This window comes from Schistocerca cancellata, chromosome 11 (assembly GCF_023864275.1).
Source record: "Schistocerca cancellata isolate TAMUIC-IGC-003103 chromosome 11, iqSchCanc2.1, whole genome shotgun sequence".
Taxonomy (NCBI): domain Eukaryota; kingdom Metazoa; phylum Arthropoda; class Insecta; order Orthoptera; family Acrididae; genus Schistocerca; species Schistocerca cancellata.
In genome coordinates, this window is record NC_064636.1 from 114,522,296 (window position 1) to 114,537,761 (window position 15,466).

At 39.1% G+C, this 15,466-nt stretch overlaps 1 protein-coding gene across 2 annotated transcripts in view; it reads left to right on the forward strand.

The window, feature by feature from the left end:
• Positions 1 to 15,466, forward strand: part of LOC126108504 (zinc finger protein 436-like) — a 177,454-nt gene that overhangs the window by 88,334 nt on the left and 73,654 nt on the right. For both annotated transcript variants that reach the window (XM_049913769.1, XM_049913770.1), the window contains exon 6: positions 9,776 to 9,835. In XM_049913769.1, coding sequence (XP_049769726.1) covers positions 9,776 to 9,835 — 60 coding nt within the window. The remainder of the gene's footprint in view (positions 1 to 9,775; positions 9,836 to 15,466) is intronic.

The window sequence follows — 15,466 nt, forward strand, 5'->3', positions numbered from 1 at the left end:
TGGTCTAGTCCATGCAGCGATGTGTTGCGGCATTTCTGCGAGTTTGCAGGGACCCTACACGATATTGGGCGTGTGTACCAGTTTCTTTGGCTCTTCATTGTATCTAGAATGAATTACAGTTAAAATCAGGTATCGTAAACATATCCCTTGTTGACTGCACCGTCTTTATTACCATCATATTGCATTTTAGCAGCATTTTCAGAAGTTCATGAGGGTCACAGTGTACACATTAATACAGATTGTTGATTCAATTGTGACACTGACTAGCATGCACAATATATCTCCTAGCTCGTGGACGTGGTAGTAGGTGCCTTTCTAAGTGGCAAATTGTAGTTACAGCCTGTAAGAGTTGTACGTGTTCTCATCCACATTCCCTATCAAAAAAGTGAAGTATACATTAGGGGACGATTAAACAAAATGAAACTACATGGTTTGTGAGGGTATGTGTTGTTGTTTAGGTGCTTACAGAATTGTCAAATTTACAGACAGGGTGTATATGCTCTGGGGAAACTATGAAATCTGGGAAAAACCTGGTAATTTTTTAGAATTCGTGGAATTTTTCATTGTTTTAGTACTCAGTTAAATGTTTGTAATTTTAACTGGTGAGAACCAATAAACAGCAAAATGTTTCAAAGGTTTTACGATGAAGACTGTGGAATACTTCATAACAATAAACTGCTGCCAATGAGCGTGACATCACAATTGTTTACATTAATTTCGTTTGAGCAGTTGCCAGGAGGCTCACATGCATTCACAGTTACATTGCTTATGGACAGTACCTTTTCCCACTTCTGGCTACTTGAAGAGTGGCAGTTCATGTATCATCAGTAGTAACAAGTGGCCAGATGCTACCTAGAAAAATTTTTATGGCACGCCCAAGCTGCCAAATTTGTGCATGCGTAGAGCAGTCTGGGTTGTAGTGGGGAGAGGGTTAGTCTCCACATGAGCCGTGTTCACATTTAGTGATTTTGCTGTTTTCTTCTCATTTACAGTTCTCATGTCGAATGAAAATAAAATGGGTTTCTTTGACTGGTAACTGGCAAGTGAATTAAAATACATTCATGTAATTATGAAAGGCTAAAATATGTTACTAGTTTCAGTTTTTCTGATTTTATTTCCATGGCAGTCAAGCATTCATCACCTACCAGGACAATGAAGTTATTTTTGTCAGGTTTCTAAATAAATGTGGCTTTTACTAATCTTTTCCACAGAGGCAGTCAATTTAATGTGAACGAAGTGTTTCATTCTACACAATTGGCTAGTTTCAACTGTTGAATGACTGATTACCTCAGATGATAAGGTCCATGGTTCTTAGAGCCATTTGAACTGTTCACTGAATTTCAAGTGTACATTTTTATCTTCTGTCATGTATGGCATTATGCCATAATAAAGAACCAAACATGACATAATGCAGTACTGGTACTCAAAGAAAATTTGCATCCTGAAAACTGCAGTGAAAAGCTTAATATCAGGCTGGGCGTCCTATTCCATTGTTAATCTGAACATTGAATGTGCACTTGAAGCAGAGTTATGCATTTTAGTATGGTTTACAAAACACACACACACACACACACACACACACACACACACACACACACACACACACACACTCACTCTTACATGCAAGCTTCCCATGTCATTGTAGTTGCCCATGCACTGTAACGGGTGTTTTCCGTCACTTTCTGGCAACTGCTGAAATGAACCTATTTCTAACAGGTCACGGGAAAATATTGTGAATGGTACCTTGAAAAGTGTACTTTCAAAGTAAATTTCTTTTTGCGCAAGTTGAATTATGTTACGTGTCAGGATGTGCAATGAATTTCTTAAATCGCAGGGCGTTGACTCTCATTTAAAACTTGACAATTGAGGACTAGCCACTTTGAAGAATTTTGAGCCCAGAAGACCAGACATTAATGTCATTATGTAAAATTTTACTTTCACATTTGTGTTATGTATCTTAAAATGTAACACATGCAAAAAGACCAATATTATATGTGGGAGCTTAGCTTTTCTTGTAGCTACATTACGTACATTAATTTAAACGGTTAACTTTTCCTATTTGTGTGTTAATGCTACTTAACAGTGATACTGCTATTGGCTGACTACATCACATGTGGTATGCTCTGAATATTAGCTGTCATTCGCTGGTGAGATCACGTGATATAAGCTATGATTGGCTTAAAAAATCACAATTCAATCTTGATTTCAATGCTTCAGAAACTAACATGCTGTGTTTGGTGAAATTCGAATTTACACTTGAATAATACAAATATGAAAATATGCAGCACAAAATTTGCTTCACATCAGATATTTCCAAAATCTTTTTTGCGAGTTTTTTCGTTCTCTGAAATGCCGGGAAGTTCTGCCTGGTGTATAAAACCTTTATCATTCAAAGGATTGATATTTTTACAGTTCTGAGTGAAAGTATACTTTCACTTATCATGGAAAAAGTGTATTTTTCACCTTGGAAGAAGTGTATTTGAACATAGGAAAAAGTGCTTCTTTAACAGGGAAATCCGGGAAAAATCCAAGAATATTTTTATTTATTTTTTGTTTACTTTTAGCTTATAGACCCTGAAACAACTTCGTGGTATAAGTACACTTACCAGTATGACATTTCACCCCATCTGGCCTGGATGCAGTGACCTGTTTGTTTTGTAAGAACATCATAAAGCTGTTGTATCATATCCTAAAGCAAGCTGGCCCACAACATTTGTAACATAGTCCTTGGTATACAAGGCCTCGATGGAGTTGACATCTGAGCTGGTCGCCCACATTGTGTTTAGGACAGATCTGAGGATATTGCTCACCACAGGAGTACTTCAATCTCACGAAGACAGTCCAGAGGCACATTCCATGTATAGACAAACTTTTTACTTTTGTAAAATGGTGCCATAAGACTGTAGGTTGGGTTTTAACACATGACACAGTATTTCTGTGACATGCCGTTGTGCTGTCAGAGTTCCCTCAGTCATTACCAGCCATGACTTACATCATACCCATTGGCTCCTCACACCCTGACAGCAGGAGTAACACCATTGTGCCTTTCTAAAATATCAGAGGACTGAGACCTTTTTCCCAGGTTGCCACCATACTCACCAACGAGAGCCGTGCGGGGTAGTGCAGAAATGTAATTCATTGCTCTATACAATGTGACACTGTTCATCAGCAGATCATGCTTCCTGGTCACAGCACTCCTCCAAATGCAGCTGTTTGTGTTATGGTGTTACTACACATAGAGCAGTAATTCCATAGTTGAGCTGCTGCTAGTCCATGACAAGTGGTGCTAGATGTCACAGAATGATGCAGGGAGTCCATTATTTGTTCTTGGATGGCAGATGCTGATGTGAAGCAGCTATGAGTGCTGCTTGTGCAATACAATGATTCTTCCTTGTGGTGATTAGACTTCATTGACTGGAACCTTGCAAGTATACCTGCCTCTCATTACCATGCAGTCCAGCATCAGGTAATTATTGCATCTCAATGGTGCACAAAATTTGATATTGCACAGTTTGATAAGCTAACCAAATGGAGGCCCACAAAGGCACCTCATAGTCATCACTCAGCATCTTACAATGTTCTTGCCTGTTATATACCCTACCAGGCCAGTTAACAATAGTAAACCTGATAAACACTATTGTACTCCTATGGCTGTTCTACTTGACACAGAAAAATAAAAACTAATCATTTACATACCTGCTGGAAGCATGTACTTTTTTCACTTTTCTTCCATTGACTCAAAGTATATGACTCACTCCATTGTTGTGAAACATTACTTCACTCACTCAGACATTAACTGCTCACAAATTGAAGATTTGTTCTCCATGTACACTTTGAACGTATTCCATATATGTATTCAAAACTGTAAAAGCTGGTGACTTTAGATACGTGTGGTGAATTCGTACTGATACAGGGTGTAAACAATAATATTTTACAATGTACCAGAGCAGTATAGGAGAAGTAATGATAAAACAATTTGAGCTAGGACATTTGTGCTCACTCAGACCTGGCAAAACCTCAATTTATCTCACAAAAACCTCCTAAGCCACAGAGCATGCACACAACATGTGACTTGAATATCCTCTGATTTTTGTCTATGTGCAGGTTAGATGGCTATTCCATTAACATAGTTAATTTAAAATTCCTGTGAGCATAATGAAAGGAAAAAGGGTTTTGTAAACGTAGCATACACGCTGTAGCTTAGTGTGTTTGTAGGCCAATTTGAGGCTGTTTCTTGTCTTGATAGACCACAAGTGCCTTATTTCAGTGACTTTGTCTGACTTCCCATATACTATTGTGATACATTGTAAACAGTTACTCTTTACTTCCTGTATATTATTTCGTGTTACAAAGGTAGTTAATTTTACACCATGGAAATGACCAAAAGTATAATCACTATGTGGTGTGTGATTTGGCTTTATGCTGCATCTGTAGATGCTATATAATTCCACATCCACATCCATACTCTGCAAGCCACCTGACGGTGTGTGGCAGAGGGTGCCTTGAGTACCTCTATCGGTTCTCCCTTCTATTCCAGTCTCGTATTGTTCGTGGAGAGGAGGATGTTGGTATGCCTCTGGGTGGGCTCTAATCTCTCTGATTTTATCCTCATGGTCTCTTCACAAGATATATGTAGGAGATTCCAGATGATGCATTACATAGGAGGGAACCAGCCACCTGAGCTTCTCCACCATATAGCATCTGCAAAGCCTCAAAAGTGCAGTTAATGCTGAGGTACATATTGCTGTGCCACATGTAGATAGATGGTACAACTGCTCCTACCTGTGGTTTTGATTTCAATAGACTGGAAGTATGTTAAAAATAAACCAAAGAGACAAATTTTGAATGTAAAAAGTGTGTGTTGTTGAGCAATCCATAACACAGTTTAATATGAAAAAGATAGTGACTTTGAATGCTATCTCCAAAAATCCTACAACCTAGTCATATTATATAGTTACGGTTTAACTGGCAGTAAATTAAGACAAAAGCAAGCGTGTGCCAAAGGCAGCAAAACAGAACTGTTACTTCGTCAGTGTAAAGTCTTGGTGAAGAGCGTTGGTCTTCTCCAAGATAAAGATTGATGTTCATGAAGGAAGAGCCAAGGCCCAAAAACTGCCACAACTACCTATCTTTTCTCCAGAAATTGAAGACTAGGAGACTTCAGTGGGCATGACATTTGACTTGCATGCCCGAGCATATTTTTACCTAACTGACACATTTTGCAACTACTTGTTGAAGTAAGTTTTTAAAATGACTGGATAGAACACAGATAACACTGTTGCTGGAGATCAGAACATAAATTTAAAGGTCTATAAATTCCATGACGTACAATACAAAAGTGAAAGAACCGTCTAATTCTCAGCAAAGACTGATGTGTGTTGTAGCATTGGGATGACATCATGTCAGTACATGGTAGTAAATGATGCATCAGCAAATTGGCTTGGTTACATTTTCCTTCGAACAGAAGAATGGAATCATTTAAAATTATGATGACATTCATAAGAACAAAGCCGTGTAAATGTCAACTGACTTTATCGAGGAGGATAAAGAATCAAATTTGGAACCAGAAGGTGCTGAGAATTCTGCATGCATTCATTATATATACATACTGCATGTGGAGTAAAAGTATGTCATTTGCTAATTGTAGAAGGTGAATGATGCATTACAGTTCATTAAGCAAAGTGTTATTGCACTTTTCTTATCTTTAGTTATTTGCAGGCCATCAGGAGTAGAATCTGAGCAGTTGTAGCTATATGTATAACAGTACTTGCTGTGACTCTTCTTGATATCAATTTTTTTGTGTACTACATGTTTGTCATGGCTGCCTAAAATTCACATTTATTAGAAGTGTAAATTATTTTAGTGGACATAAGTTGACATAGACCCTGCCCTAAAAAGGAATACGTCCTGCTCTCTTGTATTTCCAGACACAGACTAGGCATGCTGCCTTAGGGGAACATTGAATATATTTTGTTTTTAATTATATAGTTCAGGATCAACTTGCACAAATATTATAACCAGCTTTGACTTACGATCAAGCAAGTGTGACCATGCCTTCCCCAGGCCTTGAATTGAATTGACTTAGTTGCTTAAACATAGTCCTACACTTTCATTTGTACTGCACATTTAGGCGCTTCTTGACATATTTCTTGTTATCTAATAATATCCAAATGTGAAAGAAGCAATAAATCCTAAGGACTGACTAGGAGTTTGTAGCACAGCATTTAGTCCCTTACATAGAAGGGCACACAATACAGTCTTACTATATTAATTTTCACTTGTTATTCATCATGGTCTGCTAGTATGTTAACAATGAGTTTTTTGAGACTGAGCTGTGTCTATGAGAATCTTACGAATTTGGGTGCACACACATTGGAAAATTTACTACTTAAATCAATTTGTAACAGTAGAATTATGTTTCTAACTCATTATTTTCCCAGTTTAACATCATCAGCAGACATGATGAAGTCAGAAGAGCTGGCCTGGGTAGTGCTGCAGAGCAGTGCAGAAACCTGCCATGGAGGTCACATGTAGCATATAGTATGGGTAGATCCACTGCCAGGGATGTTTACTTGTGGGCAGCTGTAAGCCGAATAGGCCAGTGCTTACACTGAGTTCAACTGTTGTTCACATTGCCTTGCACATCATGCTGAGTGTTGGTTCAGACTTTCCATTTCCTGTAGACTGATTTATGGCGAGTTTTCATTTCCTGATACATGGTATATTCCCCAGTCATTGTTGAGCCCATTTGAGCCTGTTAAATGTTCACACCTATAGTGTAATGTAGAAGTGTTGCCACACCAGTGCAAATACTAAAATGGTGACAAGGAACGTTCTTATGTATTTGATGCCCCTATTTTTTGTTTCCCTTTTCCCCAGGGCTAATTTTGGGCCACCATGGACCCAGAATGTGTGCAATACTGGCAGGAATACAAAAGAAGCAGCAGAGAATGACGACATCACTAATGAACCACACTGTAGAGTTGCTTCAAGAGCTTGCCCCACCAGCAGCAAACTTCACCAATGGTACAGGTTTTTTTCTGTACCCACAAAGCCCATGGTGCTGTTTGTTGGTTTTGGTCTTCACCACAAGTGCCCTGGGCAGTAATATGTGGCCTTTATTGCCGATTTTCAAGGTCTATTGTTTAAGTGTAGTTTTGTGTGTCCCAGATGTGCTGTCTCTTATACAGATTTGCTGATTCGGGTTGTGATTGTCTACTTAGTGCATGATTCTGAAATTCAGACTAGGGCATTAACTTTGCCCAAAGTTTCTTTAGACAACATTGCCCAAATTATGTACTCATTTTGGATGACGATGGTATCAAGGAATGTCCTTTTTGATAATTGGTGGGAGTGCAGTTAGGTGAGTGTGGTAAACGCGACCCCTGGTACCCTGCAGATGTCCTGGCCTGCAATTATTAGTGACATCAAATGTCTCATGTGGACTTGTGGGTCTTGTGCACAGAACCAGGCTGCATCAGCTACTGCGCCACTCTCTTTCTTTGTCCAAACCAGAGTGCCCTTGGGACAGGGGGCACGTCACTTTTGTGTGTCTTGTTTTGGACAGTAATATGATTGTTCATGATCATTGCATTGTCCAATTTCCTGCACATAGCCGAGCTGTCTTACACAATTTCAATTACCACTGTTCAGGAATTGTTGATTATTTTTGCCATTGAGAGTTCCTACAGGACCCTGGTATCCAATAGTAGTAGCGAATTTGCGTTGCAGGAGTTTGAGGTCTTTTGCATCTGCAGCGGGATTCAGTATCTCACTACCACACCATTTCACCTGACATCTAACTCAGGCATGGAGAACTCTGTGCGTACATTTAAGTTCCACATGAAGCAGTCGGTGTATTTCTCTTTCCACAACAATGCATTGTCAAGCTTTCTGGCTACATACCGGGTGACTTCAGACAACAGACGCAATCTGGCAGAATGTTTTTATGGGCACACGCCATGGGGCTTCTGTAATTGTTGCACCCAGAGTATCATGCTGTGTTTTCTTCTTAGCCTTCTGTTTGGCTCCAGTTCTTCAACCACTGGCAGGGGTGGCTGCTGGGTATTGTGCTGGGGCACAAAAGTTGGCAGTTGTTTGTGATGGATGCCAGTAGGGACAGCAGACCTGTCATGCAATCAGTTGTGACTTCACCCAGTCATGACTTTACCACCACCACTCTTCTGGTCTGCCAGGTGACTAGGTGGTCATGACATTGCTCAATGTGTGGACTCTCACTTGCAGCTGTGTGCTTCCCCATTGTCCCCCCCTCCACACCGGCTGCTGTTCTTCCATTACCTACAGCCTTTGGCCTAGTGAAGTATGCACCTGCATCTGCTAATGTGGAGCCCATGGATTTTGATCCACTCCTCCTCCTCCTCCTCCTCCTCCTCCTCCTCCTCCGCTTTCACCTGTGCCTCCACCTGCTGCTGGTGGACCCCTGGTGGCTCCTCAATTCAATGCTATTCTGCTGTAATCAGTGTTGTTTGCATTGCCTGTTTTATGAGTTCAGTCCAATGCTGGGTTCTCTTGTTCTGCACTAGACACAGTGGTCAAAGCCTGGCTATTGTCAGTCTTACTTGCCTTTCTTGGGAGGAGGGTTTAGTATTCCCACTAGTGGATGTTGTGATAGAGGCAGATGCTCTTGCCTGGATAACACTTCGTACTAGTGTGGAAGCCACCATGGAGGACACATGCAGTGGAGGGTGTGGGCAGATCCATAGATGGAGATGTTAATTTGTGGACAGCTGTAAGCCAAGTGGGGCAGTACTTACACTGAGTTCATCTACCATGGACCTTGCCCTTATGTTGAATGTTGTTCCTTAGTGCTAAGCCGACAGCCGCCCATGCCAGATGCATGCTGAGTTATCCCCATGCTTGCCTCTGTGAGGATTCATTTCTGTTTTTTGTAGATTGACTAGCATGAGGAGTTTTTGTTTCCTCTCATGGGGTTCTTTTCCCCGGTAATTATTGAGCCGTTGTTTGCCCATGTAGTGCCCACACCAATAGTGTATTGTAGCAGTGTTGTAACGCCAGTGAAGCTACTAAGCACAATTTGAATCTTTTAAGAAATCTACGTTGATTTTTTGTGATAGGTTGCTCAGCAGTGGATTTAGATTCCTCATTAAGAATTGAAATATCCCAGTCGGGATCCATAGATTTTCAACATTTATAAAGGAAATACTTTTGAGTAGCATCCAAGAAATACATGGGTTTGTGTTATAATCTGTACCAAAAATTGCTTATTTCAATGCTTAACCTCATATTTACCATCTACACATTTAGCAATACCTGTTTTCATAATTTGTGAATAAAGAAATGATTCTAGCTCACAGCTAAGTACAGTAAATTCTTATTGTGCCGATAGCATAACCAACTAAAATTTGTCTATGGAATATAATTGAAAAGAATGATGACATTAGCAGGACTTTTTGAGTAGCTGATGTTAAGTTACATAATTTGTGTATCTTGTTTGTAGATGTTACTTACTGCTAAACACTTTGCATGACTATCACAGTATGTTCTTGTGGGACCATAATTATATGGGTAGCTTTGTCTCTACAATAATTTGAAATTTGTCTTCAATCATTCGTTAGTGTTAAAAAATGTTGATTTCCCATGTATAATGATGACAATACACAACATTTTAAATAAAACCAACAGCGAGATTGCAACAATCTTCTTTTTTTGTGTGTGTTTAGAACCCTAGTTTTTGGTACTATATTCTTAGTGAGTGTATTTTAATTTTTGTATTAATGCTCTTCAATTTGTGCAGGGTTTGGAATTTGATGACTGTCTTCATGAATGTGACCCCTTGGATATAAGAGATGAGGAGGTAAGCCATACATCCTTAATCTAAAGATATTATCTTACTTTTACTCTGACTTCAAGCTGCCATATAGTTATTTACTTAGTAAATAAAATTACATTTAACTGGAAAAATGTGGATGATGTATTGGCTACTATCTAAGATGGTTTGAAACCATGGAAATTTGAAATAGTCTTTTTGTTGCATCTGCAGACTCAGCTGATAAGAGAACCAAAAAATCAATGTGTGCTGTGAAATAACATTTGTTTATGACTGTAAATAAATAACTATATAAACATTCTTTGAATATCAATGAGAATTTTAATTTATGTTTGCCTTTCCGTTGAGTTTATCAAGGTAATTCAAGACATTGACTGAGAATGTATATTCATGTGGCAGGATTCAGAAGTGGCTGTTTTTAAGCATTATAATGATATCGAAAGTAATATGTTTACTGAATTGGGAGACTATTTGTGGGGCTGCCTCAGATGTACACATGCATCCACGTGTTTGATAATGTTTTAAAATGTGTGAAAATGCTATAACTTCTAAGAACTCTGTTTTGATAAATGATGAGGATAGCTTCTGTTCTTTGTTGCCCTCCCCATATGTTCCAGCTGAGGGGAACTTGTATATTTTTACAGTCCTGCTATATATTAATTAGAAGGAACATTAAAGGTATTGTATTATGTATGACATGCTATGAAAATAGAAAGCTCTTGGACATGTACAGTGCAGAGTACTGACCTTGATTTAAGAACAAAAATCTTAATTCAGTCTCTTAAGTAGTAGACAGATGAGAAAATACGAGTAAATAATGCATCAGATAGTAATATAATTGAAAGGGGGGAGAGAAATAGGGAGCAAAAAAAAGTAAAAGGAAAAAAAAAGTATTTAAAAATATAGGAAAATTGATCCTGCTTCCACAAGGGGAAACCTTGGCTGAATGAAACATGCTTTTCAGATACATTTTTGTTGTTTTCTGTGCTGGTTAGTATTATTTCATTACAGAAAAATTGAAGAGAGACTACACCCAATGCAGTTACATTTTTGTTACTTTTTAAATGGAAGTAACAGTTCAACAGCAGAAAATTGTTAATTGAAAGATAATACTGACATGCTGTTTTTCAAGGAACTTCCACTTGATTTCAGACAATTTATACTCACAATAGTTCAGTTAGGTGTAATAATTGTTAATCCAAATATAAACTAAGGAGTTACTTCAGCTATATTTGCCTCCTGGTACAACCATCAATGATGATTGAGGCAAGGATGTCTCCAAACACAATATCAATACATCTCACTGATGGTGCTGGAGTATTTTGCTTGCATTACTGCAAGTTCCAGCCAGGAGAAAACTTCCTCTTCCACTGCATCAGGAGCAGTGGTCACTGGAGTGCCAACACTTTAAAGTAAAACTCATTTGTTCTCTGCGTTGTGTGTGCTAGGATGGTGTAATTATGGGCTTGTCAAGTAAAGAAAACATCCTGTAATTCTGATCACACATTTTGTATGTGTTGCATATGTTTTTTGATCTTTCTAATGATAATTACTGACCATTTTGTTTAGCATTGGAGGGAATAAAAACCAAAAAGATGGGATAAAACCAAGAAGGAAGCATATCAGTTACGTAGTTCTCTTTTGCTTCTTTGGGCAAGCCAAAGGTGTGCATGATAGCCATCAGTCTTCAGTGTTCCGAAACATTTTCAGTTGCTTATAGAGGCAGCTGAAAATATTGGACTCTATTTCTGATATTCTGTGTATTCCTAAATTTGCTAACAGCAGATATTTCTACACAGAAATCTCTATGTGGAACGTCTTTGGTTTTGCAAAGGACTTGAAAAAATTAAAGCCTCTAGGAACAGCTTCTCAGCCTTACAGTATCCTTAATTTCTTTGCATTTTATGTAATGTAGTGCCAGAAATATACAATTACATATTTTTCACGGCGGAACCTGTAATTCTGTTATTAAATTTTTCTTGTTTTGCCATAGATGTTAATGTTTTCCTTGATAAGCAGCCTATTAGTTCTTACAATCTCAATAATTTTAGCGAATTTTTGTTCTCGATTTAATTTCTTCAAGAACAACGTGGCAGCTACCAATGATTCAAAGGTAGGAGGATTTAGCAGAAATGAAATTGTGTGCACATGCATCAATACACTAAACGAGCGTGGAAAAAATGTACAGAAAATTGAACTACCATATAGAGCTAAAGTATTATTACTATTATTGGTGTTGTTAAGAAAGAGAGAGAGAGAGAGAGAGAGAGAGAGAGAGAGAGAGAGAGAGAGAGCCAAGCACAGCTATTACTTGGTAAGCGACTGTTACTCATCTTAAAATTACATCTTGGATATTTTGTGAAGGTTAATGGTCACCATCTATTTTTCTCACAAAGTCTATTCACACTTGTATATACAGCCAAGAGCAGCAGCATGTTGACCCAATATGAAACATCAACTTTATGTCTTGCTGAACTGCAAATGCTGGATGGTGAATTTGCTGTTATGAGAGACTAATGTTCTTACCAAATTTGCAAGGGTCGTAAGATGAAGGGGCGAGTAGTGGTAGTCGAATTTATCAATTGCTGGAGTGAAATTAATAGTGGATGCCCTTAACAAATGTCATAAGAACATTTCTACTCACTGTTGGGAACAGATAAAGGGTGTTGCACAAACTTTTCAAAACACCGTATTTCATTGTTCCAGAAGATATAACAGCAGCTTAGCAAGAGCAATAACATTAGAAGGCAGTCATATTGCTCTTCCGCTTTATCCTTGCATCTTGTTTTCAATTTAGTTATCTAGTACCATCAAGACTTTTGTTGTTTATTCGTGAGCAGAATATTTGACTGTTGGAGCAGCTTACGTAAAAACGTTTCTGAACAAATACACTACTGGCCATTAAAATTGCTACACCGAGAAGAAATGCAGATGATAAACAGGTATTCATTGGACAAATATATTATACTAGAACTGACACGTGATTATATTTTCACGCAATTTGGGTGCATGGGTCCTGAGAAATCAGTACCCAGAACAACCACCTCTGGCCATAATAACGACCTTGATATGCCTGGGCATTGAGTCAAACAGAGCTTGGATGGCGTGTACAGGTACAGCTGCCCATGCAGCTTCAACATGATACCACAGTTCATCAAGAGTAGTGACTGACGTATTGTGACGAGCAGTTGCTCGGCCACCATTGACCGGACGTTTTCAATTGGTGAGAGATCTGGAGAATGTGCTGGCCAGGGCATCAGTCGAACATTTTTTGTATCCAGAAAGGCCCATACAGGACCTGCAACATGGGGTCATGCATTATCCTGCTGAAAAGTAGGTTTTCGCAGGGATCGAATGAAGGGTAGAGCCACGGGTCATAGTACATCTGAAATGTAACGTCCACTGTTCAAAGTGGCATCAATGTGAACGAGAGGTGACCGATACGTGTAACCAATGGCACCCCATACCATCATGCTGGGTGATACGCCAGTGTGGTGACGACGAATATACATTTCAAATGTGTCTTCACTGTGATGTTGCCAAACATGGATGCGACCATCATGATGCTGTAAACAGAACCTGGATTCATTAAAAAAAATGACGTTTTGCCATTCATGCACCCGGTTCGTCATTGAGTACACCATCGCAGGCACTCCTGTCTGTGATGCATCATCAAGGGTAACCACAGTCATGGCCTCCGAGCTGATAGTCCATGCTGCTGCAAACATCATCGAACTGTTCATGCAGATGGTTGTTGTATTGCAAATGTGCCCATCTGTTGAATCAGGGATCGAGACGTGGCTGCACGATCAGTTACAGCCATGCAGATAAGATGCCTGTCATCTCGACTGCTAGTGATATGAGGCCATTGGGATCCAGCATGGTGTTCCGTATTACCCTCCTGAACCCACCTATTCCATATTCTGCTAACAGTCATTGGATCTCGACCAACGCGAGCAGCAGGGTCGCGATATGATAATTCGCAGTCACGATAGGCTACAATCCAACCTTTATCAAAGTCTGAAACGTGATGGTACGCGTTTCTCCTCCTTACACATGGCATGACAACAGTGTTTCACCAGGCAATGCTGGTTAACTGCCGTTTGTGTATGAGAAATCGGTTGGAAACTTTCCTCATATCAGCATGTAGGTGTCGCCACCGGCACCAACCTTTTGTGAATGCTCTGAAAAGTTAATCATTTGCATATCACAGCATCTTCTTCCTGTTGGTTTAATTTCGCGTCTGTAGCATGTCATCTTTGTGGTGTAGCAAGTTTAATGGCCAGTAGTGTATTTATCATATTATTTATGCCAGTGCAGGGTGTTATTTTGTCCCTATCCATGGTGTCCCTTCCATACCTCCAAAATTTTAGAAGCTCAAGAACAACTTCAGTAGATATGATAATGAAATGGTGTCATATGTTGGAGCATCTCAAAGAAGCTTTTTAATAATCATCAATACACCTCTACATGTTAACAATTGTTAGCATGAAGAATATGAACTTTGTTTTCAATTTCTTGCCATGTTCTTCATAACACGTCATGTGTCACTGTTACAATCAAATCAGTATGACATCTTAACATACAAATATCATCCACTTTGGTCACACACATATGGTCCTTCTCTAATCGATGCAGGATAATTTTAAGGGAATGTTGGTGGCCAGGTAATGGGTTCTCTGCATTCAGTCCAGCAACTGGGGAATTTCATTTCCCTGAACTTGCAAACAGCTAATGATCAATGTTATAGAGCTCCATCTTGTTGAAAGCTGATGTTGGTTTGCAAGTTTTGTGTATAAGTGTTTGTATGATTGGGAATGTGATCACCACCTAGGAAGTGTTGAAAACATAATAGTTTGTCACATAAGCAGGAACAAATGAATGCAACAGTTTCACAATCGTACTGTTTCTCTGTGCTCTGTCAAAACAAATAGTTTTAACATTTTTGAAGTTGTGTTCTTTTTTGTAAGTTTTTATCTTTGAATTCCTTTGTTGTAATGTAGTTCACACCTATTTATTTGTTGTTTCCATTTCTGTGAGACATGCATGTGGTATCTCACCTCCTCTCACTATCATCAAATTTGTGATGGTAATATATTCTTACCACTTGTCTCTTCATTCTACAACCAATGTGTAGTATGACAGCTATCAAGACTAGAAAAAGAGTACAAACATTTCAATGTCCACACAAACAGTTCATTATGTTGTGAAAAAAAGAAATAAAAATAAACCGCACAAGGGAGTTTTGAACACGGCTTGTCCTCCTTGCAGTCTAACACCACAACCACTTAACCATGATGCTGAGGCTCTTCCACTTCACTCAGTGTTGCACTTAAACTTGAAGAGTTCGCTATGTCTGTTTTAATTTTTTTTCCTACTGTTCAGTACACTCTCCGCTCTTCCTGCTGTGGTGCTTGATCTGTGTTCAGTTTTTGACATGCTATGCATCTTACCACTAAATCTCTCTCTCTCTCTCTCTCTCTCTCTTTCTCTCTCTCTCTCTCTCTCTCTCTCTCTTTCTCTCTCTCTCTCTCTCTCTCTTTCTCTCTCTCTCTCTCTCTCTCTCTCTCTCTCTCTCTCTCTCTCTCTCTCTCTCTGTGTGTGTGTGTGTGTGTGTGTGTGTGTGTGTGTGTGTGTGTTTGTGTGTGTGTGTGTGTG